Source organism: Lepidochelys kempii, chromosome 7 (genome assembly GCF_965140265.1).
Source record: "Lepidochelys kempii isolate rLepKem1 chromosome 7, rLepKem1.hap2, whole genome shotgun sequence".
Classification (NCBI taxonomy): domain Eukaryota; kingdom Metazoa; phylum Chordata; order Testudines; family Cheloniidae; genus Lepidochelys; species Lepidochelys kempii.
This window is the reverse complement of record NC_133262.1, coordinates 98,827,618-98,849,354: the sequence shown is the minus strand read 5'-3', so window position 1 is coordinate 98,849,354 and position 21,737 is coordinate 98,827,618. Positions and strand designations below refer to the sequence as shown.

The following is a 21,737-nucleotide window of genomic DNA, read 5'->3' as shown; positions in this document are numbered from 1 at the left end:
AAAACAGTAATATATGATACGCATGAATATATCTGACACCTTTCACAACCACTAAGAAAACATATGTAATTTACATTGCAGGTACCAAGTGAAATTTGCTTGAAAAGTGATTTTATTTCGACTGATGAAAAAGCTATTGTTTGTTAACTTATTATTTGTCACCTATGTATAAGGACTCAGTTAGGAGCAAAGATATTAATCCTTTCATAAGGGATGATCTAAATGAGAGGTATTTTGCAACTCAAATTATTTTGAGAATTTTATACTGGAAATGGAACAATAGAAAAGAAAATGGTGGTGCAGTAAATGTAGCTGAATAGGTTTTAGAGTCTTGTAGGATGCAAACAGCATTGTGGCACAGATTCTGATGCAGCCTTAAAGCTTTACAGCTTGTACTCAACAGGGTGACACACTTGGGCTATAAAGGTTTTAAACCACACTTAATCAACTCTTAAGTCAGTGTCCACAGAACTACATACCCCAGCATCCTTCCCAAAAGCAGGGAACCCCACTAGTAACTCTGTTTCCCTGGGTTAGATTTCTTTACTTCTGTTAATATAAGAAAATGAAGCAAAACATATTTCCTTCCTTTTATTAATGGTTAGTATTTTTCTTACAAGTCATGTCACAATCTACTCTGGTAATGTTTAACTGAATATTACTTCAATGATACCAGGAAGTCTCTCTCAAATGCATTTCACAGCTTCTGTTAAACTTCTTTAAAATATCGCTAATTATACCAGGATATATTTAAAAACAAGGAACTTCCAATGCAACAAGAAATATCAATCTAACACAATGGAAAAAGGGCAGTTCTACAAGCTTGTTACATAAAAATGTGATACACATGCACACACACTGATTTTAGGGGGAAAAAGCCAACCCTGCAGGTTTGAAGAATATAAACTTATTTGATATTTACTACTAATAATTAAAACAAACCCTACTGGTGCTCACTTCTGTTCTTAAAAATTACAAAAAAATAATTGCTGTTAAGTCTTTACACTAAAATGTATTTATTTTTCTTGTACACTTGATCTGACAGCCACTCAAACATCTAGATAATGGTCTATAATATTTGTCGGGGGGGGGAGAGGAGATGTTGAATAAAAACCAACAGTAAACTTTGGCTCCTAATCATGGAGTGAACTCTGCATGGGTGCAGGCATCAGCCCACACAAAGCTCATCTGGGGCTATAATGAGTGAAACTGTGTAAGGAGTTTTAGGCTTCAAACAAAATCTATTTTCAAATGCTTTACAATTTGATGGGAAAGATTATTCAGAAAATAAAGAAATCCTAGAAATCCACAGTTGAAACCTTAAGAAAAATATAAAAAAACAAAAAACAGGTCTTGATCCTACATGTACTTAAATTCATACACATGTAGAGTCTCACTGATCCCCAAAGGACTACTCATGTGTAAAGATAAACATGTGTAACTGTCTGCAAGATCAGGGGCTAGGTGATGAGTGCCACTTCGTGCCTTTGCAGCAGCAAACTATCCCTATAACTGTGATGACATTTTTGGTGATGGGGCATAAATATAGTGAGGTAGCACAGGTGCCCACTGTATACAGTCATGGAGCTGTTGTAAACAGCTATGTTAATTTCAGTTCCATTCCAAGAACAAAAGATAAAAGTCTATGTTTGATTTTCTCCTTATCATTTGGCAATACTCAAAGTAAATTTATTTTTAAACAATGATGTTATCACAAACAAAGCAAAGTCAAATCTGTATGTGCAGATCCTGTGTGTGTGTGTGTATAATGAAAGACCATGCCTTTCAATTATTTCCACTTGGGAATTTCTTTTAATCAGTTAGTAGTTCAGAGTTACTCATATCTAAGGATGAATCATGAAATCATTTTAAGTAAACCTTTCTTTGCTATTTGTGATAACACAGATGAATTAGGTATGAAAAAAATAAACCCAGTGAAATGGTCCAAAAGAGAGCACTTGCCTTTTAAACAGCTTTCAGAAATTGGTTTGAAATATTTTTTAAAAAGGGGAAACAACTGTGAATCCACAAGTTTTTATTAAAAAATACATAAGACCTATGAATTTGGCACACAAAAAAATCAATCTCCTTTTTCCTTATTACAGTAAGATTAAATTCCTGAATCAAAATGAGTTCCATTAGTATACCTAAATAAGCAAGTATGCTATTCCTTAACATTTATAAGGGAAATAAGTAGGCCAATTTAGGATGGAAATGCACTTTTTCTGTCATCAAATCAAAAAATACTTTGTTTTAAAGCCATATTTTGCAAGAATATAGAACAAGAGGAATTTTAAATGACAAACAATAAAGAGCACTGCAAAAGGAAATAATTTGTTCGGCACTGTGGCCCAAATTTTAATTGAGGCTCTTGTAGACCAAATTCTGAGCTGCTGTAAATTAACATAGTTCCACTGAAGCTACACTGTATGTACCAGCTGAGCATCTAGAGAGTGTCTTAACATTTGGTGTCTCCCCTATGCAGAAGAGCTAATCAAAACCTTAAGAAAATGAGTCACCTCAAATCAAGTCACAGGATTCTCTAACAGCATATATAAGGCCACATCTTAATAATGACAATATTCACTTTTTCAGAAATATAAAGAAATAATGGTTTAGATGAATTCCTAGCTGCATCACAACAGTACAAGAAAGCTAAGAGTTTGTTTATTAACACTGAGGGTTTTTTAAATTTTCAATTATATTTCACTACCAAGCATTATAGCAGATATTAATCTGAAACATGCTTTATAAATTGATCTAAAACATTATACATGATAGCTTGGCTTCAGTATTTCTTGTCCCCCATCTACTACTAACTTAGGAACATGTTTACAGAACAAACAGCAAGGTCCTGTAGCTATCACAAGCTCAGAAGTACTCGCCATTCACCATTTGTGTTCCCAGATGGATATTCTCACTGCTTTGAGCCTGACCAAATTTTATTCTTCCTTTAAAAGGTGCTGGTTGTAGTTGTGGTTGTCAGACGTCTTCCGATATAAATCCTTGGGGAAGAGAATACATGTGAATATGCATTTCATTTTAAAAAGAATGTACAGCATGTAAGGAATGCTTTTTCCCTATTCAGATTACTAGAATGTAATTTATAGAAGCAGTCGCAGTACCTGCTATTGTTAAGATTGCAAAAGAGTTTGTTATAAACACCAGCTTTTGGTTGCTTATGATTGATTCTGTGTACTCTTGACCCATAATTGACACCAGATTAAGAGGCAAAATAATGTGCTCAGTGTAAGATGAGCTTTGTTACACCCACTCAGTTATTTGACTTAGTGTTTTCATCAATCACTTTTTATTATTTGTTTGTTCATTATTTTTTACCTCAATATGATTTCACTCTTATTCTGTGTTCTTTCCTGTATTTGTTTCCTTTTCTCAAATGAAAGAAATGACCACTATGAAAATTAACCATTGTGACCACATTTAAACATAGCACTTCATGAAAGTGTTACAGGTTGCGATCTTCTGCTACTATATCCGTAAGTGAGCTAGAATGTTGCAAGGTCAGAGAAATTCTGGAGAGTCAATTAATGAAATACATATAATATTATAGTATTCTTGTTCGTACTTCAAAGGAAAACTTCACTATGTTTCTATACATTTTGAACAGTCAGATACAGGTTTTTTTTATTTCTATTTAATCAACTTTGTAGACTTATTTTAAGTGAGTTTAAACATATATTTAAGATTTGGGGGAAAGTAAAGGTTGGATTGTTTAAAACCACTTATTTTATTAGATGGTTGGGGTCTAGGATTTGTATATTAAGTTAGCTAATCTGTGCCCTCACACACCTAGAAGTGTGTACCTTTCAGATATTTCTCCTTTATCTGCAGTCTGACCCTAACTAATTGGATTGGGTGTGTGAACAGAGAGGAAATAAGGGACACTCCATCAGGGAAGGCATACTGAAAACAAGCCAATGCGATAATTGTAAACAGCACTGGCAAGTTATTAAGCCTGATTCTTATTTTATGTTCAACAGTTTTACAATAGTCGAACCCTTTGGATCTAGTGCTGATTTATGCTGGTATGAGATCACAACAAGTCACGCTGCCCTGTGGAATGAGCAAGCTTCACCTTGTTTGTTTATAACAGTGGCTCTGCAACATATGGCAAACCTTCGCCTGCCCCCTGGAACTTCTAGAGGCCTCTTCAGAGGTCTAGCATCTACACAGGTGGGAGGGCAGAGACTGAGCAGATAAGGGAGGAAGGAAGACTGTGGCTGGTGTGGGAAGCAGATCATTCCCCTTTAACCTCAGAGAGACCATTGAGAATTCTATGTCCTTTCCACAAAGCTCACTCCCTCTAGGGTTGTGGGAAGTCCCTAGTAAACCTCCATGGGGCCTTGATGTGGATGGGCCTGGCCTCCCACAGATTCCCTAACATCTGTGGGGATACCTGGATATCTTCTGGGTTTAGGGATAGGCTCTGAAGCACCCTCTACAGGTAGGGAAACCCCAGCCCTGAGTGGATGGAGTTAAGGGATTGATCTCTTCCCCCAGTCCCTTTCCTACAGGTCCGTATGATCTGGCACAATGCTAATTTGAAAAAGACCCCTCTCGTTGTTTTTATAGATGCTCGCACGTTTCTGAAACATGCGGAATAAAACCCACTGGCTTTTTTCCCTTTCAAATCCACCCATCACAACAGAACTGAATACTATGTCTGTATAATTCCTAACTTCAGCTTTTGACAGTTCTCTAGGTAAATCCTCAACTACTGAGAAAAGCATTGAGGAAAACTGACCCATACAGCAATGCCACAAGCAACAGGTAGGACACTTGCAAAACATAAGATGACTGGTCAGGTCTGGCCATGCTTTGCTTTGCTTTTGTGATACAATAGCTTCAAAGTAGTGGATACTAGTTAGTGAATAACTGGTCAGTGTGTCAAAATAGTTGTACCATTTAAATTGTAGGCATATGCAGAACTACAGGTTGGAATGACACTATTCAGATAACAGATAGGAGAAAGCTACAGTAGAAAGACTTTATTTAAAAAAAAATAAAAAAAGAAGAACTTACCCTAGCCCTATGGCAAGCAAATGAGAGAGAAGCAGAGATGGAAGGAAAACCTTTAAAAATTCTGCTGAGAATATGCCCCCTTTCTTCATCATGCTTGTGTTTCTCATGCTGAGAGAGGCAGTACGCTTAGGGTGTTTAAAGAGAAATTCCCTAGTTTAGGAGAGGAAAACAAATTATCATGTTAGCAAATGTACATTTACCACCCATAAAAATAAAAGCCCCAGCAGAAGGACTGCAGGATGCTGAGGACACTCACTTTGGTGGGATGTTCTCAGGCCTACTGGACCAATCCCATATCCAGTCTGAATTTTTCTGCAAGAGCCTTTCTATTTCTTTTCTTCTTTCAAGAAAATCTTCTTCAGACTAAAACAAAGAGTCTTCATCAAACAGTGCACTGGATGGTTATGACTACACAAATCACTACCACCACCATCCTTATAGAAACTGGATTCACTTACAGAACTTGGACTCTCTCTGGCTTTGCCCACCGTAAGGCCATTTTGGGTTGTACTGCTACAATGCAGCCCTCTCATCTGTCCCCCATGCTAATTCTCAAGTTCACTTGCGGCGTCCATATGTTCCTGCAACCCAGTATTCAATGCCTTCCCTCTATGCATTTTTTTATTTTATTTTTTTTAAATTTCAGCCAAAATGGTTCAATCACTTCCAACAGGGCTAGGGAAAAAATGTGTTTAACCCATGACAAATCATGTGAAAAGCTCTTCTGTCCCCATGCTGTGGCACAGGATGTGAAATTTGGCAAAGGGTGGCCTTTGTGTCAGGGATGTGGCTTTGCCATCCCTGTAAAAATAGGCACTGAGGAACAGAGACTGGGACTGAGATGGGGAGCCAGGGATGGGGAAGAGAGAGGACTTCAACAGAGAGGGACTGGCTGGAGGGGGATGGTTTGGAAGGTGTCAGACTTGGGCGGTAGAAGGGTCCATGAGCACCAGAGTACACTCCCCTCCAGAGCCTGGAATGGAACCCAAGATTCTTAGTCTCACCACTCCAAGGCTGTCAGCAAATAACTGAAACCCCAGGCAAAATCTCTCCTCCTCCTCCTCTGGTGATACTCCATATAGAGGATGACAACCTGCTATCAGTTACTCCCTTAGCTCAATTGGGAGAAGTCTGCGTGCTGAATCTAAAGGTTCCAAGCCTGCTGATGACCCATGTGGGTTTCAATATGATGCCACATAATGAAAGGCTTGTGTTTTCAGTTCACTTTTTAAAAATCTAAGAAACCACACACACACCACTATATAAAAAAACACCACCACATTATTAAGGTTACAAAGTCAAGCACTCAAAAGCTAGGAAAAGCTTTCCTCAGAAACTTAAACTTAGAAATTGCCTCTGAAATCTTAATTTCGTCCCCTTGTGCACATGTATTATGATAGTCTTTTAATTACATGATCCCATACTAATTTTTCCATAGGATCCACACTTCATTCAGTGCATAGGGTGTACTTTCTTTGCAGATTAATCAGGGTTGAATAGAAAAGGTGGCTATTGTCTGTAGGACCCTGCCTCAGATGTTGCAGAAGTTGGAAGGTGTGTAGTAAATGAGGCAGGGGACTGCAGGAAAAAGAAAGGATGGTTTCGTGATTAGGGTAGTTGAATGGTGTCCTGGGGAACTGGATTCTATTGCTGCATCTGCTTCAGAATGCCTATATGTTGTTGGGCAAATCACCTTAAACCAAACTTCTCCCACATGGTCACTAATTGTTTGAAATAGTTTTAAGATGCAGTTTAAGTTTCTGAGCATGATTATACAATACAGGGTTGACTGTGATAGCGGGTGACTGGACTTGATGACCCAGGAGGTCCCTGCCAGTCCTATATCCCTGTTCCTTGTTTTCTCAGTGCCTGACTTGAGACCCTTGCATCTGATTTGCAGAAGTTGTGAGCGTTCACAGCTGCAACTGAAGTCAATGGGAGCTGTGCTTTAAACATGTAACGAATTATGTAATGCTAAATTCTTGAAAAAATAAGGTACTAGGCATCTCAAACTGAACACCAAAATTTGTGGATACTTTTGACCTTACTCTCTTTGTGCCTCAATTTCCCATCTGTGAAATGGGGATACCACACCCTCACTTCAAAGGGGTGTTGTGAAAATAAATTCATTAATGTTTGTGAAGAGTTCAGATACTACAGTGGTGAGCACTATGGAAAAGCCCATGAGGAAATTAATTCTGTCTTCAGAGAAGCATTTGAATAATGTACAGTAAATAAGGCCTGGGGCTACACATTGAACAATGAGGAGAAAACAAAATATTGAATGGCTGCTCATTAAGTGTACACTGAATGAGGCAGGGGTCCTGGTGGTGAAAAAAGAGTATGTGACCATGTAAGTTAAGACTATGATAATGTGTGTGTACACAGGGAAACAAATTAAGGTCATACAGAACATTAATTCTGGCATATAATAACTTTTGAGTGTTCGAGTTTGCAATCTTATAATTTTCTTTTTAATGAAGGTTTTCTTTTGTGTATAATATGTATCAACAGTTCACTCATGATTCTCTCTCTCTAGGTGCAAAAGTGTGTGTGTGTGTATATATATATATATATATATATATAGGGAGGGAGTGGGAGCAAGAGTGTGAGAATGAATGAAAATATTTCCTTCTCAGTGATGTGTGTGTGTGTGTATTTAGCTCACGAAAGCTTATGCTCAAATAAATTTGTTAGTCTATAAGGTGCCACAAGTCCTCCTTTTCTTACTCAGGATGAAGCTCTCGCTGCATCCAGACACGTGATTATTTGGGTTAAAGCATGCTCTGGACAGGCAGCTCATCCTTTTCTGAGGTTCTTTTGTACATTTAACTGAATTACTTATAAAACTTTATCTACAAAAGAGTTTTTAGATGAAAAATTTAAAGATTAATAGCAAGTTTCTAATAAGGGGGTTGTGTGGACCTGTGATTCTAGCCTTGTTTCAGCAATGTGACAATACACAGTATGTAAAATGTGACTCTTTGCTTCCAGTAGATATCCTTTTTTAATCCTGATTTACCAGCTGCATTGGTTGCCAACAGTCTTCACAAGTATTTAAAAAGTAATGCATAAAAATATTTTAATATATTTAACACACAAAATATTAAGGGTAAATTATCAAAGTAACATGTTGAAATATACTTGCTCAATCCCAGTTATTAAAGTGAATAGGGATCATATGGCTAAATCCCAGTTCATTGCTTTTTAAAATTTACCTATAAGGCTATAATTTCTAACAGACAAAAGGAAGGTTCTGTTATGCCTGAAGTTACTCCTTTTAAATTCATGATGTGCTCTTGCAGCACATTATTATTTAAAAATAAAACCAACAAACATAACAAGAATGGCTGTACTGGGTCAGACCAAAAGGTCCACCTAGCCCAGTATCCTGGCTTCCGACAGTGGCCAATGCCAGGTGCCCCAGAGGGAATGAAGAGAACAGCTAATCATCAAGTCATCCATCCCTGTCATCCATTCACAGCTTCTGGAAAACAGAGGCTAGGGATACTACCTCTGCCCATCCTGCCTAATAGCCATTGATGGACCTACCCTCCATGAATTTATCTAGCTTTTTTAAACCCTGTTATAGTTTGTGCCTTCACAACATCTTCTGGGAAAGAGTTCCACAGGGTGACTGTGTGTTGTGTGAAGAAATACTTCCTTTTGCTTGTTTTAAACCTGCTGCCTATTTATTTTCATTTGATGACCCCTAGTTCTTGCATTATGAGAAGGAGTAAATAACACTTCCTTATTTACTTTCTCAGCACCAGTCATGATTTTATAGATCTCTATCATATCCCCCCATGGTTGTCTCTTTTCCAAGCTGAAATGTCCCAGTCTTATAATTCTCTCCTCATATGGAAGCTGTTCCATATCCCTAATCATTTTTGTTACCCTTTTCTGAACCTTTTCCAATTCCAATATATCTTTTTTGAGATGGGGCAACCACATCTACACGTAGTATTCAAGATATAGGCATACCATGGATTTATATAGAGGCAATACGATATTTTCTGTCGTCTTATCTATCCCTTTTTTAATGATTCCCAACAAACACCTGCTGGTGTAAGCCTGAGCAATACAAAGGGGTTACAGTCATGTCAGGAGGAGGAAATTTCGGCCTTGCAGATCTATATGACATAAGTGAATATCAATAATATTTGTATATCTACAGACCCTATTATTGTAATATCTGAGTACCTCACAATCTTTAATGGGTTTTATTCTCCTAAGACCCCTGTGAGATAGGGCAGTATTACCTGTTTTACAGATGGGCAGTTGAGACCATGAGTAGATTGTATGACCTTAGGCAAGATCACACATGGTGCAGGTGGCTGTGCTGGGAATCAAACCCAGGTCTCCTGAGTCCCCATCCTGTAGAGTATTTACTGAACCATCCTTCCTAATCTGTAAATTCAGACTATGAACATTTTGACCTATATGTATGGGATTTTTAAAGAGGCCTAAGAGAGTCAGGCACTAAACTGCCATTGAAATACAAATGAGCACCTGACTCCCTTGGGGCCCTTTGAAAGTCCCAGCTCATATGTTTTCAAAAAGAGTGACTATGCAACTCAGTGGCTTAGAACTGTCCATACAATGGGGCCTGAGCCTGCAAAGACTTAGGATGTGTCTACACTGCAATAAAACACCTGCAGCTGGCCCGGGTCACCTGGCTCAGATTGCAGAGCTATAAAATTGCAGCTCTGATGGTTGGGCTCAGGCTGGAGTTCGGGCTCTGGAACCCAGGAGCCTGAGTTAGTCGATACTGGCCAGCTGTTGGTATTTTATGCGTAGGCATACCCTTAAACAACTGAGTATCTTGACTCCAGAGGGAAATCCCTTTTACTTTCAGGATTAAAGTTACTCAGTGGTTTAATCTTTGTAGGATCAATCTCATCTTTTCTATGTAAGTTTCCTTAGACTGGTCTTGGAACTGTGATAGTCAAACAGGTTCTCAAAGGAGGGGTGACTTAGCTTTTACCTGAGAGCTATTCTTTTCTCCACTGCTGTGAGTCTCCACTTCAGAAGCTCTGTTATTGTCCTGAGGTGTCTGGGAACGAGGAGGGCTTTGTAAACAGAAGCAAAAGGAGGGAAAAGTCTCATTAAATTCTTCATGCTGATATTCTCTATATGTGGAACTAAAAGTTAGCAAACAAACTTTGTTGGCACAGCTGAAGTTTCTTCTACTGGACAGTTACAGCATGGGCAGCAAGGGCACAGGCTTCTCCACTGATGTGCTTAAATACTGACCTAATGGAACTACCTCTAGGGTTGCAGCATAACCCATCCTCCATGCTCATTTGACTACATCTGCCAAGAAGGAAGTCAGTTTAATGCATGGTATAACTTTTTGCAGATGTGGACATCTGTCTACAGGGTTACTGGACTTATCCCCACGACTTAGTTCATAAATATCACTGAAGAACAGCGGATAGATGACAATGGCTTTTCGCCTGTAGTCAGACCAGCCACTTAGAAATGGGAGCTCCCACATCCCCTTGCCCATTCCATAAGTCTTCTAGTTCCTTGAATCAAATTAAACTTTATAGTGAGGATCCTCCACTGGTTTAAATTGTCACAGTCCCAATGAAATCTGTCAATTTACGAGAGCTGCCCCATATGGAAATTTGCTTTTAAATGCTGCTATTAGAAAGCTCCATGGTCCGTAAATTAGATTTAAGCTAAAATATCATTTTAGCAATTACCTAAGGTCACAAGCACACATTGTTTTTATCATTCCTTTTTTACCATTACTTTTCCATAAAGCTAATAAAGTAACACCTTACACCCTGAGAATGGCACTGGCATTGTTTCCACACAGACTGATCGTACAGTCTCTTAGGATGGCAGCCACCATGTGCAAACCCAGGTTGTGAAAGCATCAGATTTTCTTTTATTATCGCAGGAATGTTGCCAGTGATTTAGCAGTGTATCTGTGCAAAGTGCAGCTGATGCTCATACACTTTCCCTACGAAGTCCCAGCATGTCAAAAACTTTGGGAAGACCCCTTTACATTGTGTGATTAAATTTTCCATGGCTCTTTCCCTTACAGTTTCTTTATGGTTTCAGGATGGGCTACTTCAAAATGTGTTCCTATTTTTACTTACTATAAAAAACAATTTGTTGTAAATTTTTATACAGATATAAATGTGTTTATATAAACACATCTCTCGCGCACACACACCCACACACCAAGAAAATTGCACTATAATGAGCATTTCTGTGTTTGTAATAATGTATTTATAGCTACCTATCGCAGCGGGAGCTTTCTCTTGAACTGCTTCTTCCGGATTCATGCTGCGCATCTAGGAGTATTTTCTCCATGTCACCATTGTAAATAGAAATAGAGTCTGGTACTTGCTCGTGGCTTGTTGGCTGCACGGGGTTACCATTGCCATTACTGCTGAAGTGCAGTTCCACCCAGGACCCTGCTTGGCATAATTAAAAACAAAACAGGAAAAAGTCACAAAGACAAATATTGAAAGTTGCAAAACAGACCAACACCCAGGTTAGGTCTGATAACCTCACTCCTGCTTTCTACAATGTGACTACACCTGGTACACATGGGTTATTGCTGGTTAACAGTAAAACTCTATTCTAACATGCCTTTCAAAGAGGTAAAGTTGTAACCCTTTCAATTACTTCCAAAATAGTTGTCTGAAGACATTTTTCCCCAGAGTAAATATATTGGTACTGTTCATACTGTTTGTTCTTTTTATGCCACTTTCTTGTCCGTTAAGGACCCAATCTAAAGCTCATTAAAGTCAACAGAAGTCTCTGAATTGAGTTTAATGGGCTTTAGATCAGGCCCCCCCTCAGACATTTGTGTAATATGGTTTGTTTTATAGCAACTGCACACTTGTGGACAAGTGGCTCTGTGTAAAAGGAGCTAGAATGTCAGACCTCCCACCAAGGACTTTTCAGTGTGATGTAAAATGTATCAGAAAATACTGGCTCAACGCCATAGTATTCCAGCTTATGAACTGGGGAAGAATGGCTACCATAATACTTAGATGCTTTTCTTAGAAAGATAATACGTCATGCAGTTCTGGTTCACAGGAAAAATATGAAAGTACAAAGTGTCTGTATGCATACTCCGTTACAGAAGCTTTCATTTTAATTTGGTGGGATAATCCACTGTATGCATCTTCACAGCTCAATGCAGTTGACAGATACGGATTCTACTCTCAAGGACTGACTTCCTCTGCCAATGTTTTCACTGTTAATTTATTCAATGTAGTAGGATCATTGCTCCATAAAAACAGTGCTTGTTGTTTACCTTCTTCATTAAGCACATTTTAAAGTATCACTCTTGGGCAATATAGGATGTCTGGCAATTGCTAGATCAGCTATTTGCTACCTACAATAAATGTAAGATCAGTTGACAGTGACATGTTTATTTGTCTTATCAAAATGTATTCAGTAACAACTAACTTCCATGTTAAAAGCACCACCCATATTTCAAAGGACCTGGAGTTGGTTCTTCATTTATAAAATCAAATAAGTGAATAACATTTAAATAATTACATATATACACACAAATCAATGGAGCTTATTTATATAAAATGTTGATGTACACAAAGCTTTACAATAGTAAATACCACAATATAGTGTCCGTACCCTGAACAGTTTATAATCTAAGGCAGAGGTTCTCCAACTGTAGTCCGTGAGCTCCATTCAGGTGGTCCGTGGATAGTTCCCTTTAAGGTGCGCGCCTGGGCAGCTGCACATGAGAAAATGAAGGGCCACCCACCTAATTTGGTGTCTGAACCTTGCAGAAGACACACACGTAAGGTGAGGTGGTGGCCTTCGGGGGAATAGGGGGTAGGTGGGAGGGGGCAGTGGGGTGAGAAGAGGGGGGCGGGCGAAATTTGGGATGTGCCGCTGCCAGAGAAAGAGGCGACTTTCACCAGTTCCGGGGCTGTGGCTGCCGGGGAGAGATGGCCCTCCTTCCCAGCCTCAGCTCTGTGGCTGCTGTGGCAGGGGAGAGAGGGCACCTCCATCACCTTAGAAAGGTAAGACTACTGATATTAAAATATGAGTTGTGTGCTTTTATTTGTAGAACAAAAAAGTTAATTAAGTTTTTTTTATATAGCGCTTTTATCCAAAGTGCTTTACAATAGTTAGCTAACGGTACAAACAATATTTGGAAAGATCATTAAGTGGTCCGCTGAGACCCTTGGCAATTTTCAAGTGGTCCGTGCAACCAAAAAAAAAAAAAAAAGCTTGAGAACCATTGATCTAAAGGCATTCCAGACACAGTACAATTAGGTAAAAGATGACAGTATTTGCATTTTGGTGAAGATAATAGGTGGGACTTTTTTAATGAGAGCAAGTGGAAAGGGGAGGGTACTGGCATGTATTAACTGGAGGGACCATTCTTACAAGAAATTTAAAAGAAGCCAATAAATCAGGACCAGGAAAAGGAACAGTTAGGTGAGAGGCTTGAGCAGAGCGTAGGGAGCATGACATACACAAAGAAATGAAATCAAAATAAATAAAGCAGTGGCTTTAATAGAACGCAGAAGGAATGGAGCCAATACAGAGATCTGTGAAGTGTGAAATGTAATCTGAGCGACAGGACAGAGAGGATCTTGCTGGCTGTGTTCTGAGTGGACAAAATGTTCAAGAGATAACAGGAATCCAATCAAGCCATTTTGTGTTGTGAAAAGAAAAGGAGTACTTGTGGCACCTTGGAGACTAATCAATTTATTTGAGCATAAGCTTTCGTGAGCTACAGCTCACTTCGTCGGATGCATACTGCGGAAAGTGTAGAAGATCTTTTTATAAACACACAAAGAATGAAAAAATACCTCCTCCCACCCCACTCTCCTGCTGGTAATAGCTTATCTAAAGTGATCACTCTCCTTACAATGTGTATGATAATCAAGTTGGGCCATTTCCAGCACAAATCCAGGTTTTCTCACCCCCACCCCACCCCCCACCACCATACACACACAAACCCACTCTCCTGCTGGTAATAGCTTATCTAAAGTGATTTGCTCAACCTGGGATATTCTGTCTACTACCCAAGATCCATAAACCTGGAAATCCTGGGCGCCCTATCATCTCAGGCATTGGCACCCTGACAGCAGGATTGTCTGGCTATGTAGACTCTCTCCTTAGGCCCTACGCTACCAGCACTCCCAGCTACTTTCAAGACACCACTGACTTCCTGAGGAAACTATAATCCATCGGTGATCTTCCTGATAACACCATCCTGGCCACTATGGATGTAGAAGCCCTCTACACCAACATTCCACACAAAGATGGACTTCAAGCCGTCAAGAACACTATCCCCGATAACGTCACGGCTAACCTGGTGGCTGAACTTTGTGACTTTGTCCTTACCCATAACTATTTTATATTTGGGGACAACGTATACCTTCAGATCAGCGGCACTGCTATGGGTACCCGGATGGCCCCATAGCATGCCAACATTTTTATGGCTGACTTAGAACAACGCTTCCTCAGCTCTCATCCCCTAACGCCCCTACTCTACTTGTGCTATATTGATGACATCTTCATCATCTGGACTTATGGAAAAGAAGCCCTTGAGGAATTCCACCATGATTTCAACAATTTCCATCCCACCATCAACCTCAGCCTGGTCCAGTCCACACAAGAGATCCACTTCCTGGACACTACAGTGCTAATAAACGATGGTCACATAAACACCACCTTATACCGGAAACCTACTGACCGCTATTCCTACCTACATGCCTCCAGCTTTCACCCTGACCACACCACACGATCCATCGTCTACAGCCAAGCTCTGCGATACAACCGCATTTGCTCCAACCCCTCAGACAGAGACAAACACCTACAAGATTTCTGTCAAGCATTCTTACAACTACAATACCCACCTGCGGAAGTGAAGAAACAGATTGATAGAGCCAGAAGAGTTCCCAGAAGTCTCCTACTACAGGACAGGCCTAACAAAGAAAACAACAGAACGCCACTAGCCATCACCTTCAGCCCCCAACTAAAACCCCTCCAACGCATTATTAAGGATCTACAACCTATCCTGAAGGATGACCCAACATTCTCACAAATCTTGGGAGACAGGCCAGTCCTTGCCTACAGACAGCCCCCCCAACCTGAAGCAAATACTCACCAGCAACCACATACCACACAACAGAACCACTAACCCAGGAACCTATCCTTGCAACAAAGCCCGTTGCCAACTGTGCCCACATATCTATTCAGGGGACACCATCACAGGGCCTAATAACCTCAGCCACACTATCAGAGGCTCGTTCACCTGCACATCCACCAATGTGATATGCCATCATGTGCCAGCAATGCCCCTCTGCCATGTACATTGGTCAAACTGCACAGTCTCCACGTAAAAGAATAAATGGACACAAATCAGATGTCAAGAATTATAACATTCATAAACCAGTCAGAGAACACTTCAATCTCTCTGGTCACGCGATTACAGACATGAAAGTTGCGATATTACAACAAAAAAACTTCAAATCCAGACTCCAGCGAGAAACTGCTGAATTGGAATTCATTTGCAAATTGGAAACAATTAACTTAGGCTTGAATAGAGACTGGGAGTGGCTAAGTCATTATGCAAGGTAACCTATTTCCTCTTGTTTTTTCCTACCACCACCCACCCCAGACGTTCTTGTTAAACCCTGGATTTGTGCTGGAAATGGCCCACCTTGATTATCATACACATTGTAAGGAGAGTGGTCACTTTAGATAAGCTATTAGCAGCAGGAGAGTGGGGTGGGAGAAGGTATTTTTTCATGCTTTGTGTGTGTATAAAAAGATCTTCTACACTTTCCACAGTATGCATCCGATGAAGTGAGCTGTAGCTCACGAAAGCTTATGCTCAAATAAACTGGTTAGTCTCTAAGGTGCCACAAGTACTCCTTTTCTTTTTGCGAATACGGACTAACACGGCTGTTACTCTGAAACCTGTCATTTTGTGTTGTGGTTGACTAAATGGACAATTTAATAACCTTCCTCTAAAATTTGGAACTCCATATAATCCTTTGCATGCAAATATCTGGTGATAACAAAGTTGGGGAAAACTCTTTACTTAACTGCCATCTGTTGCCTTCCTACGTTTTCATCTGTCTGATTGTCTATATAAAAACCTTTCTTCGTCCTTCTGTTATGTTGTGGTGGAAATCCTGAACAGGCTCAGAAGAGTCATCAGTGTGGATGTTTAAGTAGATGTGGCCTGACTGTGGCCCTGGCTTTTGCACCTTCGGCAGTTTTGAGCCTACCATCTGGCTCCCATCCTGTCCTGCCTTGCTCCAAATGCCTCTTTCCAGCCCTCGCTCGCCTTTTGCTCTTCCATTTACTAGGTGTAGGATATGAAAGAAATTAAATTGAAACTATGCCTGTACTTACAGTTACAGGAAAAAAATTAGCTTGTCACTGGATGGTGCACTGGTGATATCACATAACTCAGCCAACTGTCATACAGTACAAACTATATATTTGCATACTGCAATCCGATTGGTGAAAGTACCGTAAGTCAACTTTTAAATAATAAGCCAAATATTTGATTTTTTGCTAGCATGCCAGAAACATATGAATCAAAAAACTCTTATCCAAACAACATCAGAAATATAAAGGTAGGATTTGTACATACATGCAGTGTACTGATTACTACCTTACATGCAGTCAGCTTTGTACCAAAATAATGTAACATGCTTTACTATTGTGAATCTGGACAGGATCTTTGCTTAGAATAATATTTGATTATTTAAATAACGTTTAAGTGCTTTGAATTTGAAAAATGTTATCCTAATGCTAGGTTAATGTCTGCACAAGTAACCTTATTTCTTTTAATCACAGTAAGTACTCAGCATTTTATCTCTGATTGCAAATGGCTACTCATTCTCCAAGTTCTAGCAATGTCAGAATACTTATTCAAATTAAAGACAAGATAAACAGTGATAAGTGCTCTCACGACTGATTTTAGACTTTAAAATATTTCTGTAGTCCTGCAATAATTAGAATGCACAATAATATCTGATTAGAATAAATGGTTATATTAGGCCATGTTAAACAAATGGAAATCACAAGTAATACTCTGTTTGCTATTCTAACACCTAAGGGCTGTTTTATTTCTTTAGCCTTTAAGGGCCCATCCACAATACAGACGCAAGTGTCAGGAGCCCCCAGTTGCACCTGAGTTAAATCACTGTTCCATCTTTTACTCTTTGAACAAGATCAAACTATGTTCTCATATGATGGAAGAGATCTGGACCTAATTTGTATGTGCTGTACAGAAAGAACCTCTGATAACTGCTAGTGCTGGTAATAGTGTTAAAATTGTCAAAATCCCAGCTTCAAACCCATTTTTAATGATCATTTCCTATTTATACAGTTCCACAGACGTTCAAAACTGCTTCACACAGCAAACTAAAGACAGTCCCTGATTTAACACACAATCCAGACATAACACAGCAGTATATGATAGAATATGGAGAGGACAAGAGTTATGACTTTAAAAGATCATGAGCTAAATACATGTTACATATACATTGTGTTCTTTTTTTATATTGGATATTCTGGTGATGGGGGCGATGGCTAGATTACTATAAATCAGCTGTTGCAATAGTGATTAGATACTGAAGGCTCATGTTTTTATAAAGAACAGGAACATAAACAGATAAGAGGGCGGAGGCTGGAAGGCAGGCTTGGGGAGTCATGGGGAGGGATCTGAAGGAAAAAATAAGGTTAACTTGTGCAGTGGACCAGACAAGATTATGCAAAAATAGGGACCAGCATGAGAAAAGGCCTGGATGGAGTAACTGATGGGATATCATTGGCTTTGTGAATATCTCTACCACAATACCGTACTTTCAAAATTAGTCACTGCCACAGAACATTTGCACAAAATTCTGATGTCTGAAATGACAAACTGTTCAGAGAGCAGGAAAAACTCAATTTGTACAGAGTAGAAGTCTCTCTCTGTATATCACAAATATATCAGCGAAAACCCCCTTTAAAACAACTGTCTTTCACATGCTTTAATGCTCAGCCACAGTCTTCCTCTTCACCTCCCCAACAAACTCCTTTGCATTTCCAACATATCATCCTATACAAGGAAGATGTACAATAACACTAGAGCACATTTGAACGCACAATCTCTTAACTCTGATTTTGGTTTGCAAATAACACACTCTGTACCTTACCAGGGAGCACATATTTCTTGAGAATCTATTCGTGGCGGTGGGGCTGTGTGATTGAGATTTGAGTGCTTTTTTAACGTGTTCCATTTTTCATGTTAGTCAGAATTTCTTTCATCTCTATTGTCACCTAGACATTGACCCAGCCTTGACTTCCCGGGTGGAGAAACAGCTCTCTCTCTCTCTGACTTCTCTGAGAATCTCCTGCCAGAACTGCTATAAAATTACAACTCAAGATACATAAAATGGAACATTATTTCCCAAGAAAACCTGATATTTCTATCCCAGGTGTAAGCATGGGTTTATCAGGCAAACTTGTCTTAGTGTCCCATTCCAGATGTGGCACCCATATAAATGTTTGTATATAGTGTTTAACATCATTAACTTTTCCAAACATACAGAGGATATGAGACATACCAGACAAAGTCCCTTTATGCAATATGTGTCCTATCTCCCTGTATCAGTGACAGAGAAATAAGACCATCTGAGTCTTTTTTTTTTTTTTTAAATCTTCCAAGGCCCTGAGAGTTATGAAACACCCTCTTGTGGTTTTGCTACGTGCGAAACTCCTAAACTGGTATATATACACTGGGTAATCAAGTAAACCAAATTGCTCTGTCTGTCACATTGGCACAAAGGGAAATCCTAGAGAACAGTGGGAATGTAAACTAGATTTTTTTCTTTATTTCCAAAACTCCTATATCTATCTATCTATAGGAAATACCCACTTTCTCCAATTTGAGGTGAATAAGGGAAATTCATTTCTCCTTTTCTGCAAACTGATTTCTTTATTTTTTTAAGTATGGCAAATACATGCCCTGATTTCACTTCCTTTTTTACGCTTAGTAAAATATGCATATCTATTATAATCCTAACTCACTTTGTTCCATTTCCATGGTGCCTAAGTATTTTGAAACAAATGTATATTCAGTCAAAGTATTATAGTTTGCTGCAAGGGGTGGAGATGTCAAACTAGAATAGATACATCTGAACTTTAAAAAGATGTTAAATGATAGCTCATCATTATTTACTTCCAGTAGAAAATCAGTGTCTTAGGGTATGGCTACACTAGGAAATTAGGTCGAATTTATAGAAGTTGGTTTTGTAGAAACCGTTTTTATACAGTTGATTGTGCGTGTTTTCCAAACAGACTCAAATCCACCATACCTGGCCCATGGATTCTCAGTCTAAGGAACATGAATTATATCAGGGAGCTTGTAAGAAGGTGTTTTTCTTTCTTAAACACCCAGCCATCCATGCAGCTATAACTGTACCTGCCATGTTACCATAACTGGATTGCTGCTAATGGCAACCTCACGGTGGGGGGGGGGAGGGGTGGTGTAACGAGATCCCTCACTGACTGTGTGGTTTTTAAATGGCTCACATTAACCCTGTATCTAGGCAAGATTCAATCAGCCCGCACACAATCACACACTCATTTGTGGAGTTAAGGACAGCCCTGTATATCCCCTGCGCATGCAGTACTGATCACCGTCCATTGGCCAGTGCTGACATTTTCCCCCATGCTTGTCAAGTTTCATGTTTACTGCATGATTGTGAAGGAGCGTAACAGCAGACCTAGACTTGGGAAGACGTCATATGCTATAAACAAAGGGAACCCGAGTCTCCAACAGCCCCCGTTCTGGCCAGCAAGTCCTTAGGCGACAGCAGGCTGATGGGGGCGCTTTCCCTAGCAAGGCCTGCAAATGAAGGGGCCCAGGCATTGCTGGGAAAGGGGGGGAAGGGCTGGCTCTTACCGTGCAAATTCTCCTCTTGTAGGCTGGGTCCCTCGCCCTGCGACATTGCCTCTAGTTTCTTCTAGGCAGGAGCGTTTCTATTTTCAGCCCGCCCTCGCTGCCTGCTCTCCCCGGACGCCGCTGGCGGGAGCAGCTGCTGCGGACTGTGGCCACGTACGCACCGCCGACTGACCAGCAGCTGACACAGTCTGTTATTGTTATTGCTGCTGCAGGTTCTGGGGTTTGTTTGTGATTATGACGTCTCGAGGGAACGGGCCACCCTGATTGGTTGTCATCACCTTCCTCCCCTTTTGCCCCTGTAACGCTGGCTGGTGCGCTGGCTGCCCGGCGAGCTCGGGAGCTGCTGGAAAGCAGCACAGAACCTGGGTGCCACCAGCAAGCAACAGCAGCTGCAGGTATCGATTGATTCGAGCAGTTACTGTCCTCGGGGTCCTAGTGGCGCCCCGTCTGTCATTGAAATGTGGGGGGACGCTGTTACTAAGCAGTTATGTAGCACCATCCTTTTTGCACATTACAGAGTTTTAAAGCCTCCCCCTCTCCCCCGCTGGCCTTGACTCCTGATTGGCTAAAAAAAAAAAATGGTAAACGACTTTGACTTTGAGTTTGACTTTGCATTGGACACTTAAGTGTAGCTGGCCTCATTTCAGATTGGATGGGAAATGGGGACGGTCAAAATGCTCAATTTCTAGCACACTAATGTGCATTGATTTATATGCATACATGCATGACCTCATGTTCTAGTACTAATATCTGGATCACTTATTCATTCCTCACTTGCTACGCGTCAGCTATGGTCCTGCTATTGTGGGGAACTTTCCTGGCTTATACACTACCCCGGTGAAGTGGGCTAGCGAAAGGATCTGAGTCCTCGCTACCATTTCCTTTACCCAGAGGCCTGCCTGACCTCGAGGGCTCCCATTCCACTCTCCTGTGTGGCAGAGTCCTCGTAACCCCAACAAGACTGGACCCAGGATTCCTGAGGGCTCGACCACCAACCTTGTTGTGGTCACCTAGGGCAGGGGCTAGGGTGTCCCCACTCTGGAGTGCTCTCTCCGTTCTGGACACTTCCCTGACCCACTGATCATTCCATACAGTTCAAAGCAAACACAATTTATTAACACTCAATTAAAAATAGATAAGGACAACATGGGAAAAGTTAAAGGAAAACACATATCCCCATGCCACAGAGCGGGGTTATTGTTAGGGGGCTTATTCCTTCACCCACTTACTTCCCTGGTCCTTCTCGCATGAACAGAGAGCAACAATACCCGAAGTCCAAAGGTGCAAACAATTCGATGTTTATTGGGGTGAACTTCCAGCAAGCATGATTCCAGTTTCCTTCCTTAGTATCCTCCTTCCCAGCTCTGACACCACAAAGCCTTACACCTGTGTCCCTGTTCCCATTCCTGCCCTTAGCCAAACATGATTCCAACTTCCTTACTCCCATTCCCTGTTCCCATTTCCCCCTTTAGCAAAACATGATTCCAATTTTCTTACCCCCATTCCCTGTTCCCATCTCCCCCTTTAGCAAAACATGATTCCAATTTTCTTACCCCCATTCCCTGTTCCCATCTCACACCCACACCCCCACCCCCACCCCCTCACTTCCTCATTGACTACAGATTATATAGTAAAACTTGAGTTCTGCTTAGCTATACCTTAACCAATCATTTTCCTGAAATTTAACTAACCAATCCTAACATATTGTAACATGATTATGTAACCAATTATATCCCACCACCTCAATTAGTTTACACCCAGCAAAATT

General features: G+C 40.4%; 1 protein-coding gene and 1 long non-coding RNA gene across 2 annotated transcripts; both read right to left on the bottom strand.

The window, feature by feature from the left end:
• Positions 1–578: 578 nt before the first annotated feature.
• On the bottom strand, positions 579–20,203 carry BNIP3 (BCL2 interacting protein 3). Its single transcript, XM_073354022.1, has 6 exons — positions 19,970–20,203; positions 11,300–11,477; positions 10,031–10,115; positions 5,300–5,406; positions 5,044–5,193; positions 579–3,005 (listed from the first exon to the last, which is right to left on the bottom strand). Exons 1-6 carry the CDS (start codon positions 20,013–20,015, stop codon positions 2,954–2,956), a joined length of 618 nt encoding a protein of 205 aa, XP_073210123.1. The 5' UTR covers positions 20,016–20,203; the 3' UTR covers positions 579–2,953.
• LOC140914932 (uncharacterized) lies at positions 15,957–19,951 on the bottom strand. The gene is made up of 2 exons (XR_012160037.1): positions 18,219–19,951; positions 15,957–16,372 (listed from the first exon to the last, which is right to left on the bottom strand). It is a non-coding gene; the product is annotated as an uncharacterized lncRNA (long non-coding RNA).
• Positions 20,204–21,737: the final 1,534 nt, after the last annotated feature.

Bases quoted from the DNA above. Each gene is read 5' to 3' on its own strand.
- BNIP3 (XM_073354022.1), bottom strand. From the start codon at position 20,015: ATGTCGCAGGGCGAGGGACCCAGCCTACAAGAGGAGAATTTGCACG. The intron at 5,194-5,299 runs GTGAGTGTCCTC...CTCCTAAACTAG, and splicing joins CCTGAGAACATCCCACCAAA to GGAATTTCTCTTTAAACACC. The intron at 3,006-5,043 runs GTAAGTTCTTCT...CTCTTCCCCAAG, and splicing joins TTGCTTGCCATAGGGCTAGG to GATTTATATCGGAAGACGTC.